Source organism: Amblyomma maculatum, chromosome 10 (assembly GCF_055883805.1).
Source record: "Amblyomma maculatum isolate TAMU_Amacu chromosome 10, ASM5588380v1, whole genome shotgun sequence".
NCBI classification, from domain to species: domain Eukaryota; kingdom Metazoa; phylum Arthropoda; class Arachnida; order Ixodida; family Ixodidae; genus Amblyomma; species Amblyomma maculatum.
In genome coordinates, this window is record NC_139353.1 from 170,871,845 (window position 1) to 170,897,458 (window position 25,614).

Consider the following 25,614-nt stretch of genomic DNA (forward strand, 5'->3'; position numbering starts at 1 on the left):
TTCGACGGTATGGCAGTGGAACTGCCGAGGATTCCCGCGCAAGCGAGCGTTAATGCAACAACACCTCTAGCAAATAGTTGAAAAACCTCTAGCCGTAGCCCTACAGGAAACTGGCAAAGGAGTAATTAAATTATCAGGATATCAAGCGTTGGCTAGTGGACGGGAAGAAAAATCCCGGGTCACTACATTCGTCAAAAGGAACGTAGCGGTGATCGAACATGAAATTAGTTCTCGCGACATTGAGGCGGTTTTCGTTGAAATCATCACGGGCAGAAAGAAGGAACCCTGTATTTTCGTCCTAAACATATATAGCTCTCCTCAGCAGCGCAAAGTTGGGTTCAAGACATTATTTCGCAAAGCAATGAAGGCAGCCGGAGCTAACCCCCTGCTAATTGTAGGAGACTTCAACGCCTGCCACCAAGAGTGGGGATATAATAGGCAAGATATCCGAAGGGCAGGCAGTTATGGGAAGATTTTCACGAATTAAACCTCACCCTGCAGACAGACTCTGGCTGCCCGACCAGGGTGGGAAACAGTGTGAGCAAAGACACAACCCCAGACTTAACATTCACCAAAAACATAGAGGAGCTTAGGTGGAAGAACACAGAGCTCAACTTTGGAAGCGATCATTACGTCCTCGAAATAACGCTTAAACGAGGAGTCAAAGTAAGACGAGAAAAGATCATCAGTGCAATCGAATGGGAGAATTTCAGACAAATTAGGGAATCTGCAAACATGGACGAAAATATTGAAAATATCGACGATTGGGCAGAAACTCTCATGCACCACGTTAAATCCGCTACCATTACCCTAGAGGGGGACGATGCACCGAAAACAGTCGACAGGAAACTCCTACACATGTGGGAAGCAAAAAAAAGTATGGAAAGACGCCTCCGGTGTCAGAGATGGAACCGAAACCTAAGGCGAAAAATAGCCAGGCACAATAAGGAAATTGAGGATTATGCAATTAAACTCTGCGAGCAAAACTGGTGTAACAGGTGCGATGAAATGGAGGGCAACATGAGCCTTTCAAAGACGTGGAGTCTGTTACGATATCGTCTTGATCCCGACAGTTCGAAAACACAGTCAAACACAACAATAGCAAAGGCAAGACACGCGCGTTCGAGGGGACTGACGCGGAACTAATAACTAAACTCGTAGACACATATGTCGGCGATACAACATCCCTTCCTCTTAGGCAATACGCGGGCCCACCGAACGAGGCCCTCGACGCGCCCATCTGAGAAGCGGAAGTTAGAGCCGAAATCCTGAGCTTAAAGACGCGATCAGCTCCCGGCCCCGATGGAATAACAAATAAAATGCTATGAAACCTAGACGACGCTTCCACAACGGCACTCACCAACTACATGCAAGAAGTATGGAGTAGCGGTCGTCTTCCCCAGCAATGGAAAACTACAAACGTTGTGCTAATTCCAAAACCTGACAAGCCCCCGAAATTGGAAAACCTCAGACCTATTTCTCTAACCTCATGCATTGGAAAGCTTATGGAACGTGTAATCCAAACAAGGCTAACTAATTTCATGGAGAAAAACGACCTGTGGCCGCACGAGATGGTCGGGTTCCGACCGGGCCTGTGCACACAGGATGTAATGCTCCGATTACAACATGACATAATTGACTCGAAATCCAGAGACGCGAAGGTAATTCTAGCACTAGATCTAACAAAAGCATTTGACAACGTAAAACACCAGGCAATTCTCGCGGGACTACAGGAATTAGGAGTCGGCGAGAGGACATATAATTACGTAATGGATTTCCTGACAAACAGGACGTTGAAACTAAAGTTTCAGGACCTAGAATCCCCCACTGTCCACCTGGGAAGTAAAGGAACTCCGCAAGGCTCGGTGCTCTCCCCCTTCCTTTTTAACGTGGTGATGAGAGGCCTTCCTGCCGCTCTTAAAGTCATAAAAGACCTGAAGTTCAGCATTTACGCGGACGACGTTAATATCTGGATGAACAATGGCAGCGATGGCAGCATAGAGGAACGCCTACAGGCGGCGGCGGACACCATTGTGTCCTACGCGGCCGAAAGGGGTCTTTCGTGCTCTCCGCAAAAATCCGAACTTTTCATATATAATCCAAAATCAATGAGGTGCAAGGGCGACTTTAACGTAGAAATTAAGGTCGACTGCAAAACCGTACCAAGAGTCCAGCAAATCAGAATCCTCAGACTTTTTATTCAAGAGGACGGGTATAACGACGGAACGATAAAAAAACTCACTACCTACGCGACACAAGTAACAGGGATATTTAGGAGGATTGCATTGAAAGGCAGAGGCCTCAAAGAGAGAAGCCTCTTGAGACTGATGCAGGCGTACATAATAAGTCGAATATGCTATGCCACACCGTTCCTCAACATTAGGACCAATAAAAAAGATAAGATAGACGCACTCATCAGGCGTTGCGTCAAGAGGGCGCTGGGTCTACCCATCTCCTCTTCTACGGAACGCGCTGATAGAAATGGGAGTGCATAATAGCTGGACGGAACTTGCTGAAGCGGTGAGAATCGCCCAACATGAAAGATTAAGTAGGTCGAGCGCGGGTCGAACCATCTTAGAATGGGTGGGTCGAAAAATAGATAGGGGCACAGCCGACAAGGTTGCCCTACCACCACAATTTCGCGAGAACATCATTGTCCGTCCTCTCTCCCGCAACATGCACCCAGAATACCACAAGGAGAGACGGGAGAAGAGAGCAGAAGCACGTGGTTAAAAGTGCAAAAGAATTCAGAGTAAAAGAAGTTGCCTACGTAGACGCTGCAAGCGGCCTATCAGGGGCGGCAGTCGCCGCGGTAGTCGATGGTAGCGGCGCACCAGTCGTCTCCGCCACCATCCGAAGTAGAAACATAGACACGGCTGAAGAGGTCGCAATAGCGCTCACTTGCGTCGGAACGAAGGCTAGATTGATCTTTAGCGACAGTAAAACTGCTCTCTGGAATATCGGAAAAGGCAGGGTCTCACAAGAAGCCGCCCGAATTCTAAAAGCTGCAACTAAAATCGATCGCAAAATCACCCTAGTTTGGGTCCCAGCACACACGTCCGTCCCCGGCAACGAGGCGGCCCATGATTTAGCCCGAGATCTCTACTTCCGGGCAAACGCGGAGCCGCCCGACTGCCAGGCGATGGACGAACGTTTGCAAACCTATAAAGAAATAATCGATAATTATAGATTAGGAAGACGTCCGATGCCGCCACCGGATCCTAGCTTAAATAATAAAGAGGCCATAGCCTGGCGGCGATTACAAGCCGGAAATTTCCCGAACCCTGTCAGGTTGTTTCACACCCAGATAGATGAGAAAAAAACGATAAATGTAAAGCCTGCGAAGCGAGGGGGACCCTCGACCATATAATTTGGGAATGCCCTAAGTCTCCGGGCGCTAGGGAGAACATTAAAAGTAGGGAAGCCTGGGCTGCGAAGCGACGTCCCCGCTGACCAGCAGAAAGCCGTCCGCCTGGCGGCTGAGGCCGCGAATAACCAATGTATATTCGCCAGTCCTTAGTCGCGGAGGTTCCAGCCCCCGTTCCTCAGGCCTGCGTGCCAGGAGCGGGGAGTAGGCGGCCTCCTAAATCGGTGGAAATTAAAGTTTTAATCAATCAATCAATCAATCAATCAGTCGACGTGTCCACCAATCGGCGTTTCCAGCCGAGCTACCCCTAAACGCTTCTCTGGCAAGGGACTCTCCTAAGAATTGTTTCCTTCCTCTATGCCCTGACATCATTTTTTTGAAGCCGGCGTGGCCGCGCCGTGACCGGACGCTGCAACGTCTCTCCTCCTTTACCCTCTGCATTTTCTTTCTCCGCGACGCTCACGTACATAGGACCCTTAGAACGCTGTTGCTAGTGGCCCGAGTTTTCATAGCAACAGCGTCGCCGTTGCTATTGGCCCGACTTGGCTAACCCTAAATTCTGACGTCCTTCCGCCACACTTTCTCCAATGCATTGGGAATGGCAAGGGCCTCTCCTAAGTTGTTTCCTTCCTCCATGGCGTCACCAGTCGCTGAGGCTGGAGTCACGCCCGTGGCAGCAGCCGATCCCACACACGTTTCACCTGCTGCCACGCACGGAAATACGTCACACTCACGTGACCCGTGCATGATGACGTCAGTGGTTGCGCTTTTTCGTTTAAAATGGCGCGTTGCAAGACCCTAGCTACGGCGTTTCATCTGTGTGAAATTTGCTCGTTGTCATAGCTGTAAAGCCGTTAATTTTGTTGCGGCGGTGGTAATTATTGCTATTGGTACGCATGAGTTATTCTGTGTTGTGAGTTGTGCGGTAAAGACAGGCAGGCGACCATTGACTACTGTCTAAAGTCGCAAGAAATTTATAGCAAGGTCACAATAATGGAAATAGACGAAGAAGCGGATTGTAGTCTGGGAAGTGATCATAAACATATTAGTCTGCAGATGGGGCCCTTGATGAAAAGAAAAATGAAAATTAGACAAAACGGAAACGCAAAATTAAACGACGATCAAATAGCGCAGATAGCAGCAGACATAGAGGAAGCAACAGAGGAAAGCTCCATGGAAGACTGGGATTATGAACAGGTAGAACTACTCATAAGGAGGAAAATTAAGGAGGTTAAAGTAGCAAACCGCTGGAATGGAAAGAGGAAGCCACGGAGCTGGTGGAATAAGGAAATCAGGGAAGCTATTGAACAACGACGGGCTGCTTCAAGGGAACACCGAGTGGCAAAGAAAGCACAGGTATCTCAGGAGGAAATCGACCAAAAATGGGAATCATAGCGACAAAAGAAACTTGAGGTGCAGGCCCTCGTCCAAAGGAAAATAAGGCAGTCCACCGATCGCTGGATGGCTGACATACACGATGCCTCTAGAGGCGGAGCAAGAAAATTCTGGAACCATATAAGCTGGCTAAGGAAAAAGAATCAAAGAAAGCAGGATCTGATTCAAGATAACGAGGGAAATTGTTTAAAGGGAGACAACGCAGTGAACTACATTACATCAGTTATAGCAGAGTCATTTAAGAGCGACGATAAGGTAATATCCGCAAATCAGGAAGCAACACAATTAAGGTAGCAGAATACAAAGCAACTTAGAACTGACCAATCTAAACTGGAAAAAGGCAGTAAAAAATATTCCTAAAAACACATCTACAGGAATAGATGGAATTCCGATCAAGCTGATTAATGGACTCGGTCCAAAAAGTAAGAAAACGTTAAAAGCTCTGGAAACAATCATAACGAATAAGGAAATTCCGGACAGCTGGCGGCAGAGTAAAATGAATTTGATTTATAAAGGGAAAGGAGAAAGGATGCACATAAAATCCTACAGGCTGATTACCATAACATCTGTTATGTACAGGTTAGCCATGCAGGCGGTGATATTAAAGCTGCAAGCATGGGTTGAAAGTAACAAGATACTCGGAGAACTTCAGAACGGCTTTAGAAATGGTGGGCGCTTAGATGATTGCCTGTTCGTGCTTACCAAATGCATCGAAATATCTAGAGTGGAAAATAGACCTTTGTATTTGGCCTTCCTGGACATAAACGGGGCGTAAGACAACGTAAGCAGGGAACTCCTGTGGAACGTATTAAAAGAAAAAGGTATCGGTTATGAGATAATAGAGTTCCTACAGGAACTATACCCGGATAACAAAGTAGAAATTACGTGGGAAGGGATAAGAAGTACGGAGGATGTCAAAGTATGCAAAGGATTAAGACAAGGCTGTCCTCTATCACCACTGCTGTTCATGCTTTATATGATAAACCTGGAACGGAGATTACAAGACAGTAACCTAGGTTTTAACCTAGGTTACTGTCTTGGGCTTAAACTGAACACTAAAAAGACGAAGATCATGGCGTCTTGCCCTATCAAGTCCTGGAGCATCAATGGACAAGAAGTGGAAGCTGTGACAGATTTTCTGTTCTTGGGCTCCAAGATTACCTCGGAAGGAGACTGCAGCCATGAAATTAGGAGACGCCTGCTTCTGGGAAAGAGAGCAATGGTTAGCCTTGACCGCCTAGTAAAGAGCAGAGACATTAGTCTGCCAACCAAGATCCGTATAACTCGTGCTATGGTCTTTCCAGTTGTGATGTATGGATGCGAGAGTTGGACTGTGAAAAAGGCTGACCGCCGAAGAATTGACGCGTTTGAATTGTGGTGCTGGCGAAGACTCTTGAGAGTTCCTTGGACTGCCAGAAGATCAAAACAGTCGATATTGTCGACCATAAACCCTGACTGCTCATTGGAGGGTCAAATTCTAAAGTTAAAGCTCAGCTACTTTGGTCATCTGATGAGAAGAGAGGAGTCGCTGGAGAAAGATTTGATGTTGGGAAAGGTTGAGGGTCGCCGGAGAAGGGGTAGGCAGCGAACGCGTTGGTTAGATGGCATCCTCGATGCACTGCAGATGAAGTTATGTGATGTTAGGAAGATAGTGAGAGACCGGAAAGCGTGGCGTGACATGGTCCATAGGGTCACGAAGAGTCGGACACGACTGAACGCCTGAACTGAACTGATAGATTAGGTGGAAAGGTGGTAGAGCAGCGCCTCTCCGGTTTGATGTATGCAGACGATATTGTGCTGCTAGCTGAGAGTCTGGAAGAATTGCAAACTCTAGTTAAGTATTGCGGAGACGAGGGGGACGCTCTAGGCTTGTTTTAGCGCAGTTAAGTCGGGTCTGATGATTTTCAACGGCTCAACTGATCAGGGTCTTAAAATACAAGGCCATGAAATACAGAATAGCAAAAGAGTAGCAGAATATAAATATCTGGGGGTATGGGTAAACGAAGGTTGGCATACATTGGAAAGCATGAGCAATCACTTAAGGCCAAAGGAATGCCGGGATAATGAAGCATTAAGGCATTGTGGGGATACAATAGGTATGAGGGTTTGAGGGGTATTTGGAAAGGAATTATGGTGCCCGGACTTACTTTCGGAAATGCGGTTTGTGCCTAAAATCAGAGGTACAGTCGACATTAGAAATAAATCGGAGATCCGTTGGACGATTAGCACTAGGTGCCCACGGCAAAACTACAAATGAGGCGTTACAGGGAGATATGGGCTGGGCATCTTTCGAAGTACAGGAAGCTCAGAGTAAAATATTATATGAGGAATGCTAAAGTATTTAAATCAGTTCAGTTCAGTCGTTCAGTCGTGTCCGACTCTTCGTGACCCTATTGACCATGTCACGCCACGCTTTCGGTCTCTCACTATCTTCCTAACATCACATAACTTCAGCTGCAGTGCCTCGAGGATGCCATCTAACCATCGCGTTCGCTGCCTACCCCTTCTGCGGCGACCCTCAACCTTTCCCAACATCAAATCTTTCTCCAGCGACTCCTCTCTTCTCATCAGATGACCAAAGTAGCTGAGCTTTAACTTTAGAATTTGACCCTCCAATGAGCAGTCAGGGTTTATGGTCGACAATATTGACTAATTTGATCTTCTGGCAGTCCAGGGAACTCTCAAGAGTCTTCGCCAGCACCACAATTCAAACGCGTCAATTCTTCGGCGGTCAGCCTTTTTCACAGTCCAACTCTCGCATCCATACATCACAACTGGAAAGACCATAGCACGAGTTATACGGATCTTGGTTGGCAGACTAATGTCTCTGCTCTTTACTAGGCGGTCAAGGCTAACCATTGCTCTCTTTCCCAGAAGCAGGCGTCTCCTAATTTCATGGCTGCAGTCTCCTTCCGAGGTAATCTTGGAGCCCAAGAAGAGAAAATCTGTCACAGCTTCCACTTCTTGTCCCTTGATGCTCCAGGACTTGATAGGGCAAGTCCTGAAGCATTTTTGAAGTCGTGAGCTCTGCTGTGTAGGGCCACCCAAGATAGACAGGTCACGGCAGAGAGTTCTGACAAAATGTGATTCACTGGAGAAGGTAATGGCAACCCACTCCAGTATTTCCTGCCAAGAAAACCCCATGGCCAGTCACAATACCATTAATGATATGGCGCCGGAAGATGAGCCCCCCAGGTTGGAAGGCGTCCCACATGTTACTGGGGATGAACAAAGGGCGATTCCTAGTAGCTCCAGGACGAATGAAGCGGCTGGGCTAAAGCCAAAAGGACGCTCAGTTGTGGATGTGTCGGGAAGCGACTGGAAAGTCCGATGTTGCAAGGAGATGTATCACATAGCCACATGGAATGTAAGATCTATGACGCAAGGTAAACTGGATATTGTCAAGCAAGAAATGGACAGATTGAACATTGATATCTTGGGTATCAGCGAGCTCAAGTGGACCGGAATGGGAGAATTTAACTCCGGCGACCATTATGTCTTTTATTGTGGGCACGAATCCAAGAGAAGGAATGGGGTCGCTCTCATAGTAAACAGATTGGACAAAGTATTTAAATACCTGTACCTAAAAAGCGTTGACTCACAATGGAGGAAAAGAACTAGGAAACTAACTAGTAAGTATGCTAGTAGCAAGGATGGAGAAATAAAGAGCATTAAGCAACAGGTGAAAAACACAGAAGGTAAAAATTGGATAAATTTGATGGAAAAGAAACAGAGTGTGGAATTATACCGAAAGTGGAAAAGCAGATAAGGAAGGAAGATTTCGTTGATAACTCAAGAGGCAGTGCCCTACTTTTTGAAGCTAGATCAGGGTGCCTTAGAACACGCAGCTACAAAAAGGAATTTAACAATGGAGATGACGCATGTGCTGAATGTGGTAACTCCAGTGAAACAATTGACCATATTATACTCATATGTAATGGTATCCACCCGGAAGTTGATGCAGGCGCAGTAACTGTTCCTGAAGCTCTGGGATTTAGAGATACCAGTGGCTGGGTGAATAAACCGGCGGTGGAAACAAGCAAAAAACGACTGGAAGATTGGTGGCTTAAAAGCAGAGAAGTGACATAATGTTAGTAATGTGGAAACAAAAATTTAATAAATAGAATGATGGTTTAGTTAACCAATCTAAATCAATAATGAAGATATAGGGAGAAAAATGAGCATGATAGCTACTGCTACCACCCCGTTTCAAAGGGGACGTCCATCCCATCTAGTGGCGCCTCTATACCAGCGCACTAGGCCTTTAAGAATACATATTATAAGCAGGAGTGCGAATGTAAAAGCTTGTGCTAGAGGCCTTCCATGTTAAAACAGTATCTGATCGCTGTGCGAGTGACGCGTATTTGCAGATTTACGATGCTGAATATTTGCCCTTCTTAATTATTCTTGCCATAATCGATTGTAGTTGCGTGACGTGTGTGCCTGTACTGTCTGCGCATGCTCATATTTTCCTTTATATTCCTTGTGTTAATTCACACCCCGATAAGCAGTTAGTAGTAGCACTTGTCAGTCATCTTGTGGTTTCTTCTGTCCTTGTCCAAGTGTTAGCACTAATTTCTTCTTAAATAAAGAGCGGACATTTTTGGCGCGGTAATGTCCAATGCCACCTTTATGGCAGCACTTAAACTGGGCCGACAAGTATGACAGACCAAAGTATCCCTTCCATCATATATTGCTTGTATCTTATATGAAGCAAAATTGACAGGAGGGCAAATTTCTCCCATGAAAAAATGATTAAGCATTCTTCACGTCAATATTTGAACGTGATTTGGTCGATCAATGGGGTTTGATGTCCCGAGGTGGCCCAGGCTATATAAGGAATACTTATAGAGGAATAGTTTCGACTGCCTGGTGTTTTTTAATGACATCGCACAGCACTCAAACGTCTGGCTGTGCGAATGAGTGAGGTCTAGGTGAACGCGATGCATGGAGTCAGGTTAGGTTTAAATGCAAAAAACAAAAACAAGACAGGAAAAAAGATAAAGCACTTAATACAGTAGAACATTAAGCTAGTTGGTCTTCAGACATCATCATCATCAGCCTGACTATAGCCACTGCAGGGCGAAGGACTCTCCCATATTCTGTGCTAGCTGCATCCACTTGGCCCCTGCGAATTTCTTAACCTCATCCGCCCATCTAACTTTCTGCCGCCCCCTGCTACGCTTTCCTTCCCTTGGAATCCAGTTTGTTACCTTAAGCGACCATCAGTTATCCTCTCTTCGCACATGTCCTGCCCATGCCCATTTCTTCTTTAATCAGTGGCGTCAAGAAAACAACATTTCCCTTGGTACAGTTTGATGAAAGTATCATTAATGCAGTCAGCCCCCGTTTTGCTGATATGGTAAGCCTCCAGGAGTTCCCTTGTCCAGGAGCGATCATCACTGGCAGGGGTGCTTTTGCTTCCGAAGAAGAAAAGCTGGTGAGGGTGAAGGGGGTGGGTGAGAAGTAGGTTGAGGAAGGAAAAAAATGTTTCTTCAGTATATATTTTTCAGCCTGGAACCAATGATCCTGTGGCCTGAAAAAGAAATAAAAAGCATTTCGTTTCATTCACACCGCACCAAGGCAGGTCTAAAGACAAAGAATGAAACACAAACAAGCGCTGTTTGTGTTTTATTCTCCATCTTTAGTTCAGTCTTAGTGCAGTGTGAGTGACATGAATATGTACCAACTCGCCCAAATTTCCGCTTTACTGACAGGTAAAAAGCAGCAGCAGCAGGAAAAGTTACAATGCGGGGTGAACGATTAGTGAGCAACTAAATAAAGCATGTTTCGTGCGGACACACCTTTCTTGAAAAGGAACAGGCATTCAAAAGGGTCCTGATAAGGAATACATCTGCTGAGGAACAATTCTCCAAAGCTTTCTGCAAAGGGGGGAGAAGGACAAAGAAATAGAATAATAGTGGACCGGACGGAATACCTAATTTATTCTTGCGGCACTATGCTGAGCAGATTTCTGGATTCCTTACAGATCTTTTTAACTTGTCACTTAGGTCATGCGATATACCAGACGACTGGAGAAAAGCACGTGTTGTACCCATACAAAGGGAATTTGCCTGATAGTTACTAATTATCGCCCAGTTTCCATTACCAGTCAGTGTTGTAAACTGTTGGAGCATGTTATTACAAGTTACTTGCAGAAATATCTCGCTGAACATGGCATACTGTCTGTATACCAGCATGGATTTAGAAAAGGTCTTTCTACTGTTACACAGTTAGTCACAACAGTTCATGAAATTTTGAGTATTCTCGACATGTCCGGCCAGTGTGATGTTTTTTTTTTTAGATTTTTGTAAGGCATTCGATAAAGTACCCCATGAGAAATTATTGTTTAAGTTGTAACAGCTCGGTCTTCCGTATGACATATTTGGTTGGATTTTTGCCTATCTTAGAGACAGACAGCAATTTGTTCAAGTTAAAAATTACTCATCTAGCATGTTTTCTGTCACCTCTGGAGTTCCTCAGGGAAGTGTGTTGGGTCCATTGTTGTTTTTTATTTATATAAATGATTTAGTAGATGTGTTGTCAGATGATGTTTTAGTCAGATTATTTGCAGACGATTGCGTTGTCTTCAAGAAAATCTCAAACGCGAAAGACCACGCTTCTTTGCAGATGGCTCTTGAGGCAATTGAGCATGGAATTGAACAGGAAAAAGACTGTTCTTCTACGTGTTACCAGAAAGAAGTGTCCCAGCATATATACTTATCACCTTGGTAGTAGTGCGATTTCCGAAGCTGAGAGTTATAAATACCTAGGAGCAACCCTTACCAGCAATCTGTCATGGCCCACACACATCTCGAATATCTGTGCTGCTGCTTTTCAAAAGTTATGCTTTCTGAAAAGGAAACTAAAAAATGCTCCTGCGAGTACAAAGCTTTTAGCTTATAATGCATGCATAAGATCAAAATTGGAATATGCGTCAGTACCCAGAGCATTGGCACGTTACAGCATGCTGGACGAACTATGGCAGGCAGATGCTTCGTTTCAGGCGTCCTACCATATCAAATCAATTGCTAATAGTGGTCAAGATATCTCTCTTCCTCCCATTAAATTAATCCGCGAAATGTTTCTATAAATACATATTTTTAAATTAGGTGTTCTGTCTTGCGGCGTTTGTTTTATTTTCATGTATTTTTCTTGATTTACCTAGTGCTTTTTTGTAATCTAATTATTTCTCCATTGACAGTTTATTCACTGTGTGGGCATGACTTTCTCTACTGTGAAATGCAGTCATATGCAAGCTGCTCTTCGAAGCAGCTTTTTAGCGGCTGCTCCTTTCCTTTCCTTATAGTAAAGGAAAAAATAAAGTATTATTATTATTACTATGGGATCCCTACACCAAGAAAGACATAAACTGGAACATATACAGAGAAAGGCCGTAAGATTTATATATTGCAAATACCTTTCCTTATGCAAGAACATCAGATTCCCAGGTTAGACATACGCAGGAAAATAAGTCGACTTCTATTTCTTCATAAATGTCTGTGAGAAAAAATTCCCCTAAACCTTCCGAAATGCGTTCAGAATGCTATTACTAGAAGAACAAGACATACTACACTGCACACGCTAGCTCCAATTTTCACAAAAACAAACTCTTATAAGAACAGTTTTTTTCCCCTAAAACTGTGAACGATTGGAATGAACTGCCACCAAATGTTTATGAATCAAACGACTTCCTAGAAGAACTGGAATGTCTTTTCGGAACAAAGGCTCCTTAAGTTGAACTATGTTCTTGAATTTTGTCCATTTCATTACAGTGACCAGAGTTGAACTTTTGTCCTGTTTTTTGTCCTTTTTGCTCTGTATTGCTCTATATTCCAATACTTTTGTTGTATTGCCCCTCCTGCTTGGGCCAACATTTTAGCCTGCAGTAAAATTAAATAAATAAATAACAGGACAGTGAACCACACCTGTCACACACACAAAAAAAAAAATTAAAAAAAATAAAGAAGAAAGGTTCAAGGGCAATGACAAGGAGACACATGTAGATATGCTATTGGGGAGGGGGGATAAAGTGTATATGTGCTGTGGATAAACTGTACAATTAACGCTATATGGAATTATTTTCCCAACTAGTTATGGTGCAGAATGAATATACTTCAGTAAGATGTGTTGTTGGCCTAGTTGGTGCAGTACTTCAGACATCTTATACTTGCGCAAATAAAGACACACACAAGAGAGGGTACAGGACGAGCGCAAACTGCCAACTGTTTATTGGAAAGAAAAAGGAACGTATATTTAAACCCTCGGCCACTCAAGCGTTAATAGCCCAATTGCACTTACCCCACCCAGTATCAAAATCCATCAATCACAAGACTAGGCATGTATGACTAAACACAAGATTAACGATAAATAAATAAATAAACGATACAGATCTTAGCAACAGTCAATTGTAGCAAAGCAGTGTCAAAACTATGTTATGCGACACTGCTTTTGCTACGAGGGATTGACTGCTATTGCTTTTTTGCTAGTTACCTTTGGTTTTTACCTTGTTGTGTGTTATTTTTTACGTTGTTTGGTTATGACTGCTGTTTATTTAAAGTTATACAGACATTTGATTAGAAATTTTTCGAAGTGCTGTTTTACGGATTCCTCTTTCATGTTAGGTAACAGCATATGCCTAGCGTGGTAATCTGCACGAGTATTTGTTTGCCTACTATCTAGTGCCCTTGTCTTCCTCGAGGCTCTGTGAAACTATGGAACTCCAGCTTTTCTTGTGTCCATGCACATTATCATCTTAACTTTGCACGCATGGCTCCTAATTCCAAAGTGCAGGCAGAAGGGATCCGACAGAAGATCCGTTGCAAGTGAGGGACACATCTGTCTCACTCCACAGGCACTTGAAATGGATATCCCACAGCTACAGGGCTCCCCAAAGCTCGGCCTTAAGTTGCACGCAGTAAATTCACAGCGTATTTGTACGACTCTTACTTGAGTATGCATGCGAAATATGGGACCCATAACACAAAAAGCCAATATCTAAACTAGAGCAGGTACAGAGCTGAGCCTTACGCTTCATTTTTTCCCAATACCGAAGGTTGGATACGGTGACCCCCGTTTATACAAAAGCTGATTTGCCTCTCCTTTTTCAGAGACGAAAGGAAAAAGACTTAATCTTTTTTATTATGTAATTAATAGTTTAGTCCACGTGAGGAAAGATTGTTACATAAACAAAACAAGAACACGCATATGCCGCAATAAACACAGCAGGCATGTCAAAATAGATTTTGCAAGAATTGTTTCAAATATTCCTTTTTTCCCGTAACAGCATTCGAATCGAATGGGTTGCCAAACCAAGTTGTGAATGCACAAGCTCGAGAACAATTTTACATCCATTTTGCTAAACATTTAAAGCAATCAATTATATAAAGAGCATCTTTTACTAACCTGTATTTTATTTTTTTTCTGTACTTTATGACTGTATTTTGTTGACAAAGTTTTCTTGATTCTACTGCATTGACTGCATTTCTCTTCCTGCTGGTCTGCGTTTGCCTCAAATTTGATGTTGTGCCCACTCCTATCTTGGTCCAGGCTGGACTGATAGTATGCACAAAAAAATAATGCTGCACAAAACAAGTGGTGCAAAGAATAGGACAAACTGGAAAAGCCGTGATAACAATGCTCCTATTCAGCCTCTACTGAGTACTGAGCACGGCTTTTGGTCCATTTCCGGTCAATGATGTTGCCTCTTCACCAGCAAAGTAGCTTATATTTTAATACAACACACTGCAGCCAACAATGTTTCAGATGCCCTGAGGGCTCGAAGAGGCACTGGTCACTACGGCTTCACCGGTGCTGGCAGCCCCACTCATCTCTTGGATGGTCGCCAGGGTGGCCTTGAGCTGTTGCTGCATAAGCTTCTGCTGAGCCAGTTCAGCTTCCAAGTCCTCCTGCTGCCTGGCTTCCTGGGAGGAAATGACACACCGCTACATCATTTCATGCTGAGGCAGAATTAGCCCAATCACGTGGAAAGAAGGCAGATGGGGGGGGGGGAGGGGGGGGGGGGGGGCAACAACGCACGTGATCCTGTTCTCTCAAAGGCATAGTTCTCTAAGATGGATGAAAGGAGCATACCCTTTGAAGAGGGGTGTTGACGAGCTGAGTCATCATCACTAGCCTGAGTGCGCCCACTCTGCAGGGTCTTGAATATTTGAGGCCCGGGTTTCAAAAAAATCCTATGCGAAATCTACTGCACTATTCGAGCTGAAATAACATTCACAATGCAGGAAAATATGCTCTACGTTATTTGACATGTGATTCAACATTGGTCCTTGCCTAGATTTTTGGGAATAGACAAAAACCTGCTTTCGACGGCATGCACAATTTTCGCAGAAGAGAGTCGAAAAGCTGTTTTGACATGGTGTGCCATCTGTCGAGCAACGAAGCAAGCGCGCCAGCGGCGGGATGGCGCTTGCCTCGTTGGTCGACAGCTTGCGCTTGCAGGACATGCAGCGCGAAGAAAGGATAACCGATTGTCGCTCAGGGCAACAAACTGGATTCCAAGGAAAGGAAAGCGTAACAGAGGGCGGCAGAAAATTAGGTGGGCGGATGAGGTTAAGAAGTTCGCAGGGGTCAAGTGGATGCAGCTTGCACAGGACTGGGTTAATTGGAGGAATATGGGAGAGGCCTTCGCCCTGCAGTGGGTATAGTCAGGCTGAGGATGATGATGATGATGAAGCAGACTTGATGTAACGGTATCACAACAGCATCTATACTCCGTTTCATGAGCTCTGTGCAGTGCTATGAAAGGTGACCATTCAGGATTTCTACCACTTCCTAAGTACATGGTGGTTGAAAGATGCGTCCTTACCTTGAACAGGCTGTTTATCTGAGCAGCTCAAGCTTCTTGTGCAAGGCAACATGCTGATGTGCACAAGTGGAGGAGTTCAAACTTGAGCTTTGCACAGGGAAGGGAGTCATGATAGTCAAATGGTATTGGCCTAGATAAGTTGATGCCCACTTCCATATTACTATTACTACATCACTGAAGCTAGCTTAGCAGTGCTGTTAGAGGAACTAGAAGGCATGAAATGGGATGTCATAGGGCTTAGTGAGGTTAGGAGGCCGAATGAGGCATATACTGTACTGAAGGATGGGCATGTACTGTGTTATCGAGGCTTACCAGAGAGGCGACAACTAGGAGTAGGTTTCCTTGTCAATAAGTATATAGCGGGTAATATAGATGAATTCTATAGTATTAATGAGAGGGTTGCAGGCATCGTAATTAGGCTTAATAAGCGGTATAAACTGAAGGTTGTACAGGCCTATGCACCTACATGTAGTTATGATGACCAGGCAGTTGAAAGCTTCTATGAAGATGTAGAATCGGCAATGCGAAAAGTAAAGACGCAGTATACTGTACTAATGGGCGATTTCAATGCCAAGGTAGGGAAAAAACAGGCAGGAGACAAGGCAGTAGGTGACTATGGCATTGGCTCTAGGAATAGCAGGGGGGAGTTACTAGTTGAGTTTGCAGAGCGCAATAACTTACGAATCATGAATACCTTCTTCAGCAAACGGAAGAACCGGAAATGGACATGGAAAAGTACTAACGGAGAGACTAAAAATGAAATCGACTTCATAATGTGTTCAACCCCCGCCATTATGCAAGATGTAGAGGTAATCGGGAAAGTGCGATCAAGTGACCACAGGATGGTGAGGTCCCGAATTAGCCTAAATCTGAAGAAGGAACGCAACAGATTAGTAAGAAAGAAGCCCATCAACGAATTAGCGGTGAGGGGGAGAGCCGAAGAGTTCAGGATCTCGCTACAGAATAGGTTTTCAGCTCTAACTGAGGATGGCGACATTACTCTAGAGGCAAGGAACAATAATTTCAGAGCTATCATTACTGAGTGCGCGGTAGAAGTAGGCGGTAGGATAGTTAGAGTGCATACCGGCAAGCTGTCTAAGGAGACGAAAGATTTAGTTAAGAAACGCCAGAGTATGAAAGCTTCCAATCCAACAGACCAAATCGAATTGGCCGAGACATCGAAGCTAATCAATAAGCGCAAGGTGGCCGATATAAGGAAGTATAACATGGAGAAAATTGAGCAAGCTGTAAAGAACGGGGGAAGCCTTAAAGCGGTAAAAAAGAAATTGGGCATAGGCAAAAACCAGATGAATACGATAAGGGACAAGGCGGGCAACGTCATCACTAATATGGAAAAGATAGTCAAAGTAGCCGAGGAGTTCTATACAGATCTCTACAGTAGCCAAAGTAGTCAGGACCGTAATGAGATTGGCAGTAGGGAAAAACAGTCAGACGTTCCACCAGTGACGAAGGACGAGGTCAAGAAAGCACTAGAAACTATGAAAAGGGGGAAATCAACTGGAGAAGATCAGATAACTACAGATTTGCTGAAGGACGGGGGGGATATCGTGCTAGAAAAACTGGCCACCCTGTATACGCAGTGCCTGGTGTCATCGACGGTACCGGAACCATGGAAGAATGCAAACATTATCCTCATTCATAAGAAAGGGGACACTAAGGACCTTAAAAATTACAGACCAATCAGCTTACTGTCTGTTACGTATAAGGTATTTACTAAGGTAATTGCTAATAGAATCAGGACAACCTTAGACTGCAATCAACCAAAAGAATCAAGCAGGGTTTCGGAAACGGTACTCTACTATCGATCATATCCATACCATCAATCAGGTGATAGAAAAATGCTCTGAATATAACCAGCCCTTATACATAGCATTCACTGATTACGAAAAAGCATTTGACTCAGTTGAAACCTCGGCGGTGATGCAGGCATTGCGAAATCAGGGGGTAGACGAGCCGTACGTGAAAGTGCTGGAAGATATATATAGTGGCTGCACAGCAACCATAGTTCTGCATAAAGAAAGTAACAAAATTCCCATAAAGAAAGGTGTTAGGCAAGGAGACACAATCTCCCCAGTACTATTCACAGCTTGTTTAGAGGAAGTATTCAGAGACTTGGAATGGGAGCAGTTAGGGATAAGGGTAGATGGAGAATACCTCAGTAATCTACGATTTGCTGATGACATTGCCTTGCTAAGCAACTCGGGGGATGAACTGCAAGTAATGATTGATGACCTAGACAGGAAAAGTAGAAAGGTAGGCTTGAAAATCAATATGCAGAAGACTAAGGTAATGTTCAACAGCCTCGGGAAGGAACAGCAGTTTACATTAGGTAGCGAAATACTGGAAGTAGTAGGCGACTACTTCCAACAACTTGACTAGCGCTCCAATCACACCTAGGCTGGTCAGTCGTAAATACTCAAAGGGCCTTGTCTTGCTTACAGTGTGGAGAAAAGGGTACAGAAACAGAGGGATGTTGGCTGCAAGGAAATAGGTGCGGGTGTCTGGGTGCGAAGCCACACACTGCAACAGAGCCAGGGCATTGCACACCCTGTTAGACTGGTGAGCGGTGAGTGTTGGAGGGTTGATAGCAGGGTAGATGTTGATTATCTCTTGCAGAAGTGCCGCAATGGTGCCAAACGAGTTCCACAGCATAGGTGCCAAGTCGGGGACAACCTCCCGCTTCTTGCTGAGTTCCAAAAGAGCATTTTCGCGCGTCTCAGGGTTGGAGAGCTCGATAATCCACTGGAATATCTTCTCCTTGTCCACAGTCTGCATTGTAGGGTGCTGCGATACGTTCATCAGGGCCGATGCGTTCATAACACCTCTCTCGTAGACTTGGCACTCACGCAAATAATTCAGAGCCAGCTGGTTCAATGCGCTGTGAATTAAAACTTAAAACTGCACGCGAAGTGAACGCGAAAACACGGATTCTTTTTTTTTATCGACTGCCCGGACATCTATTATGGACTTGGTATCCTTATGGACTTGGTATCCTTTCTCCAAATGACCAAACTGCAGCTGGTTGGTTGTCACAAACATAGTACATCTGTGACAAAGTGATCAAGTTCTATGTTCTTAGCAGACTACACTTCTACCTGAAGACGCAGAATTATTGCGAAAAGAAAAGCAAGATAGAATGAAACTGTTTAAACTGAGGCGGTTAATTTGCTATTTGGTTGTGAGCGGTTGTGTCTAAAAATTGTTTATTCTACCTTTATTACATGTATATTTGAGGCCTTCAACAGCAACCTCAACATTGCGATATTTCAATTTTCTTTTCAGCATTCTTGCCTTTATGTGCAATACACAAAACTTTGCAATTTGTTCCTTCTGTACTTAAATACCGTTTCACATCGCGTGTTGTATGTTCTGGCTATCATCTGGCTAAAAATTGCACTTTCACACTTTAGACGCACCGCAAATTCGCAGAGAACAAAAAAATACAAATTAGCCTGGTGCCTGCATACTGTGCGATGTAACCGCACAATAATTAATCACATGCCATCTGCATTCTGAGCAATCTTCGACTGCAATGCCCCTCAGCCCGAGTCGCTTTGGCTTTTTAAAGCTCACAAAACCAAACGAAAATAATTAGCTTTATAACTGCGACCACTGTGCGCATCGGGAAAGGGAACGTAATGCACCTTCAGACGAAAACTTCATCGTTTAAGAAGCATTTAGTAGCGCGACAAGCAAAACAACCGGCACAGCCGCATCGCCCGCTTTCGCGGTGCCGAATAGCATATTTGCAGTCGACGTCACTCCCGACTTGCCTATTTTATTTACCTGGTTAAAATATTTCAAGTGGTAACAATACTTTTAACATTTCGTTGGTATGACTGCGCTGCAACCGCAGCAAAGTGTACCCCAGCGCGAGCCAAGCACGTATCGAAGTGCTGAGAGCAGCGCCACCTGCGCGAGGCATGAAACGTAGGAGCGGCACTCTCTGCCCGCTCGCGTCACCTAGCCTTTCTAGCCATGCCTTTGGATAGATCCTTATGGACTTGTTTTTGGATCCACTAGTATTGCCTTTGGATAGATCCTTAAGGATTTTTTTGGGATCCACTAGTATTGCCTTTAGATAGGATTTTTTTTTTGGATCCACGTGTATTGAACGCTCACATGTTTTTCACACCTTCTTACCAATGAAATAAGACAAACCTGTTGGTAAAAACATTTGGAGGCAAGCTCACAGTAAAAGTAATTTTATTCTCTAGCATGAAGCTCAAGAAACAAAGGAAAAGATATTTTACCTACTTTTATAGTGGCCACATCTCTTCCCACTCAATTTTTGCTTCTTGCACTTCTTGCTTTGCCAAGTGCTTCTAGACCTTTAAACAGCAAAAGTGTCTTAAACACACCAGGTTATTTAACGTGTCAGACTTTCATTACTTGATGTTTGCTGCTTGAAAGCCTTAGCTCCTTGTGTGCCATTTAACATAGCGCGTTGCATTTTGTTATCCTCCATTTTGCTGGCCCATAGATAAGTCTTAATGTCGCCTTGCAGTCTTTGTGGGGTGTATTCCATTTCTCCATTCCAGGCTTGAGCAGCACTTGCGTCAGCTCTTTCATTGCCATTTGTATCACATCTGTTAAAAACCTCGGCAGTGATGCAGGCATTGCGAAATCGAGGCGTAGACGAGTCGTATGTGAAAGTGCTGAAAGATATATACAGTGGCTGCACAGCAACCACAGCTCTGCATAAAGAAAGTAAAAAAATTTCCATAAAGAAAGGTGTTAGGCAAGGAGACACGATTTCCCCAGTACTATTAACAGCTTCATTAGAGGAAGTATTCAGAGACTTGGAATCGGAGCAGTTAGGGATAAGGGTCGATGGAGAATACCTCAGTAATCTGCGATTTGCTGATGATATTGCCTTGCTAAGCAACTCTGGGATGAACTGCAAATAATTATTGATGACCTAGACAGGAAAGTAGAAAGATGCAGAAGACTAAGGTAATGTTCAACAGCCTCGGGAAGGAACAGCAGTTTACGTTAGGTAGCGAAGCACTGGAAGTATAAGCGAATATGTCTACTTAAGACAGGTAGTAACCGCAGACCTGGACCATGAAAAAAGGAAATAACAAGAAGAATAAGATTGGGATGGAGCGCATTAGGCAAGCACTTGCAGATTATGACTAGCAGCTTACCGGTATCACTCAAGAGGAAAGTATACAGCAGTTGCATCTTACCTGTACTCACCTATGGGGCTGAAACGTGGAGGCTAACCAAGAGGGTTCTATTTAAGTTAAGGACAACCCAGAGGGCTATGGAACGAAAAATGGTAGGGGTAACATTAGAAGATAGGAAGCGTGCAGAGTGGGTCAGATAAATAACTCAAGTTACTGACATTCTAGTGGAAATCAAGAAGAAAATATGGGCATGGGCATGACATGTAGTGCGAAGAGAGGATAACCGATGGTCGCTGAGGGTAACAAACTGGATTCCAAGGGAAGGAAAGCGTAGCAGGGGGCGGCAGAAAGTTAGGTGGGCGGATGAGATTAAGAAGTTCGCAGGGGTCAAGTGGATGCAGCTAGCACAGAACCGGGTTAAGTGGAGAAATATGGGAGAGGCATACCCACTGCAGGGCGAAGGCCTCCCCCATATTCCTCCAATTAACCCGGCTCTGTGCTAGCTGCATCCACTTGACCCCTGCAAACTTATTAACCTCATCCGCCCACCTAACTTCCTGCCGCCCCCTGCTACTCTTTCCTTCCCTTGGAACCCAGTTTGTTGCCCTAAGTGACCATCGGTTATCCTCTCTTCGCACTACATGTCATGCCCATGCCCATATTTTCTTCTTGATTTCCACTAGAATGTCAGTAACTTGAGTTATTTATCTGACCCACTCTGCACGCTTCCTATCTTCTAATGTTACCCCTACCATTTTTCGTTCCATAGCCCTCTGGGTTGTCCTTAACTTAAATAGAACCCTCTTGGTTAGCCTCCACGTTTCAGCCCCATAGGTGAGTACAGGTAAGATGCAACTGCTGTATACTTTCCTCTTGAGTGATACCGGTAAGCTGCTAGTCATAATCTGCAAGTGCTTGCCTAATGCGCTCCATCCCAATCTTATTCTTCTTGTTATTTCCTTTTTTCATGGTCCAGGTCTGCGGTTACTACCTGTCTTAAGTAGACATATTCGCTTATACTTCCAGTGCTTCGCTACCTAACGTAAACTGCTGTTCCTTCCCGAGGCTGTTGAACATTACCTTAGTCTTCTGCATCTTTCTACTTTCCTGTCTAGGTCATCAATAATTATTTGCAGTTCATCCCAGAGTTGCTTAGCAAGGCAATATCATCAGCAAATCGCAGATTACTGAGGTATTCTCCATCGACCCTTATCCCTAACTGCTCCGATTCCAAGTCTCTGAATACTTCCTCTAATGAAGCTGTTAATAGTACTGGGGAAATCGTGTCTCCTTGCCTAACACCTTTCTTTATGGAAATTTTTTTACTTTCTTTATGCAGAGCTGTGGTTGCTGTGCAGCCACTGTATATATCTTTCAGCACTTTCACATACGACTCGTCTACGCCTCGATTTCGCAATGCCTGCATCACTGCCGAGGTTTTTAACAGATGTGATACAAATGGCAATGAAAGAGCTGACGCAAGTGCTGCTCAAGCCTGGAATGGAGAAATGGAATACACCCCACAAAGACTGCAAGGCGACATTAAGACTTATCTATGGGCCAGCAAAATGGAGGATAACAAAATGCAACGCGCTATGTTAAATGGCACACAAGGAGCTAAGGCTTTCAAGCAGCAAACATCAAGTAATGAAAGTCTGACACGTTAAATAACCTGGTGTGTTTAAGACACTTTTGCTGTTTAAAGGTCTAGAAGCACTTGGCAAAGCAAGAAGTGCAAGAAGCAAAAATTGAGTGGGAAGAGATGTGGCCACTATAAAAGTAGGTAAAATATCTTTTCCTTTGTTTCTTGAGCTTCATGCTAGAGAATAAAATTACTTTTACTGTGAGCTTGCCTCCAAATGTTTTTACCAACAGGTTTGTCTTATTTCATTGGTAAGAAGGTGTGAAAAACATGTGAGCGTTCAATACACGTGGATCCAAAAAAAAAATCCTATCTAAAGGCAATACTAGTGGATCCCAAAAAAATCCTTAAGGATCTATCCAAAGGCAATACTAGTGGATCCAAAAACAAGTCCATAAGGATCTATCCAAAGGCATGGCTAGAAAGGCTAGGTGACGCGAGCGGGCAGAGAGTGCCGCTCCTACGTTTCATGCCTCGCGCAGGTGGCGCTGCTCTCAGCACTTCGATACGTGCTTGGCTCGCGCTGGGGTACACTTTGCTGCGGTTGCAGCGCAGTCATACCAACGAAATGTTAAAAGTATTGTTACCACTTGAAATATTTTAACCAGGTAAATAAAATAGGCAAGTCGGGAGTGACGTCGACTGCAAATATGCTATTCGGCACCGCGAAAGCGGGCGATGCGGCTGTGCCGGTTGTTTTGCTTGTCGCGCTACTAAATGCTTCTTAAACGATGAAGTTTTCGTCTGAAGGTGCATTACGTTCCCTTTCCCGATGCGCACAGTGGTCGCAGTTATAAAGCTAATTATTTTCGTTTGGTTTTGTGAGCTTTAAAAAGCCAAAGCGACTCGGGCTGAGGGGCATTGCAGTCGAAGATTGCTCAGAATGCAGATGGCATGTGATTAATTATTGTGCGGTTACATCGCACAGTATGCAGGCACCAGGCTAATTTGTATTTTTTTGTTCTCTGCGAATTTGCGGTGCGTCTAAAGTGTGAAAGTGCAATTTTTAGCCAGATGATAGCCAGAACATACAACACGCGATGTGAAACGGTATTTAAGTACAGAAGGAACAAATTGCAAAGTTTTGTGTATTGCACATAAAGGCAAGAATGCTGAAAAGAAAATTGAAATATCGCAATGTTGAGGTTGCTGTTGAAGGCCTCAAATATACATGTAATAAAGGTAGAATAAACAATTTTTAGACACAACCGCTCACAACCAAATAGCAAATTAACCGCCTCAGTTTAAACAGTTTCATTCTATCTTGCTTTTCTTTTCGCAATAATTCTGCGTCTTCAGGTAGAAGTGTAGTCTGCTAAGAACATAGAACTTGATCACTTTGTCACAGATGTACTATGTTTGTGACAACCAACCAGCTGCAGTTTGGTCATTTGGAGAAAGGATACCAAGTCCATAAAGCCGCGTTCAGACTATGTGCGCAATGCACGTATAGTTCGTAAGGATCGTAAGCGTAAGCGCAAAAAACGTAACGTGTCTGTTCAGACTGCTGTCGTATTGAGCATAAAATGCTCAACGTATGCAGCCAGCATGGGCGTAAATGTCGGAGGACCCGCGACTTTTACGACTAGCACAGATACGTCTGTTACGCGCGACCAATGCGCACAGCCGTTTCGGTTTTCCTTTTCCGGTCACGGGGCTTCCGGTCCTCCCAGATCTCGCGCGCAGACTCTTGTAGGCGACATCATCCAACGCTCCTACTCTGCCGCAGTGTCTCGACTCGCCGGTGTTATGTGTTGTGTCGGTGATTGTGTCTGTCCGCAGCTTGATCATGTGCAGTGCGGAATCTTCGCTGTGGAATTATCAGCCTCTCATAAAAAAAGTTCGGCAGGGGCCGGCTCTCTACTACGAGTAGCTGAAATCGCACAGAGAGAAGTGCAAACGATGCCTGGCTGCAAATTGCCAGTGCGCTGAGTCAAAGTAGTAAGTTGTTTATCAATCCGTTTTTTCATGTGCGAACAAGCTCTCAACAAGCAAATGTTTTCTCTAGTTTAGAAAAGTGAGGTTATGGAGGCGGGGGATGCCCACTTCATCCCCGTGCATTCTCGCAGCCCATCGACTCCGTTGACAAGTGAGGAAACAGTTGGCCGGCAGAGAAAGGCCGATGCGGGGCGACGTTGCAGTCGGGCCGCAGAACGGAGCTGGTGCGGACTCGTCGAAGTTTGAAAGAAGCTCACCGTAAAAGAGAAAAAGAAAACAGCATTTTCTGAGGGAGGACGAGGTTCCGCGGACGTTTCCGTGTCTGCCGCGCGCCCTGGCTCATTGTTTGGTGTCAGTAGTACGGCCTTTGAGTCACCGCCCCGGCCCGTCTCCAAGATCGCTCCGGGGCACTGGTAAAATCGCAAGCAGGGATGCAAGCGGACCGTACGCCTGTTTTGGTGCGAGAGAGTGCGATCACGGGACACCGAGCAGGAGCGCGCTGTACGTCGACAATGAGAGCGGGCGCGTGAAGAAATGTGCGAAGGAGTGAGTGGTGCGTCAGCATGGTGAGCGGACGTTTGAAAACTGTGTGCGAACGTGCATGTGCGAAACGAAGTGTATTTGTAATCGAGTGGTTAATTGTTAATATACCAATTGTTCTTTTTTGTATTTTATTTGTGTGTCCAGTCTTTTCTTTCACTTCTCATTTGGAGCTTCAAGAGCCCAGACCTCCGCTATCAGCCGCTTGCTAACCGGCGCCATGTTGAGAGCGGTGATTGGCCGGTCGTAAAGAACGCATCTTACCGAAAGGCCCAGTGTGAACATGCGCGGTCGCAAGCTACGTAAACGGGAGTTGCAGCCGCTATGCGCACTGCGATAAATACAATACTTACGACGGATGCACACATAGTCTGAACGCGGCTTAAGGCTGTCTCTTCGGATTTCACACGCAATAAAACAGTGAGTAAAGGTGTTTTTAAGGGATGTCACAAGGGCGTTTAGATTGGTTGATAGAAACAAAGACCGCCTCTGTCAACTGCACTGGTAAGACACGCTGCGTCTGGAGCAGGTCCGTTCTTGAGTGAGGAGGTGTCTGCAGCTCTTCACATTTGGTGCCAGCGATGCATTTCTTCGCCGCATAACCAGCGATATAAAATATGAGCCTTGAATCACTCGCCTGAGTGATAAGAGATGCGTGTTCGATGCCACAGTCTTTGAGAACTTCATTTGCCTCACTCAGGTCTCTCACATCGAGAAGCTAGTCATGGACGATGCTTTCACTAATTTTTGT

General features: G+C 44.7%; 1 protein-coding gene and 1 long non-coding RNA gene across 3 annotated transcripts in view; one reads left to right on the forward strand and one right to left on the reverse strand.

Moving 5' to 3' along the window:
* The window catches only part of LOC146177926 (uncharacterized), a 78,307-nt gene that overhangs the window by 34,902 nt on the left and 17,791 nt on the right, over positions 1 to 25,614 (forward strand). The gene's annotated exons all lie outside the window — the stretch shown is intronic.
* LOC146177930 (protein MIS12 homolog) overlaps positions 12,973 to 25,614 on the reverse strand; it is a 46,925-nt gene continuing 34,283 nt past the window's right edge. For both annotated transcript variants that reach the window (XM_084580666.1, XM_084580665.1), the window contains one exon: positions 12,973 to 14,685. In XM_084580666.1, coding sequence (XP_084436792.1) covers positions 14,524 to 14,685 — 162 coding nt within the window. In that variant the 3' untranslated portion in view covers positions 12,973 to 14,523. The remainder of the gene's footprint in view (positions 14,686 to 25,614) is intronic.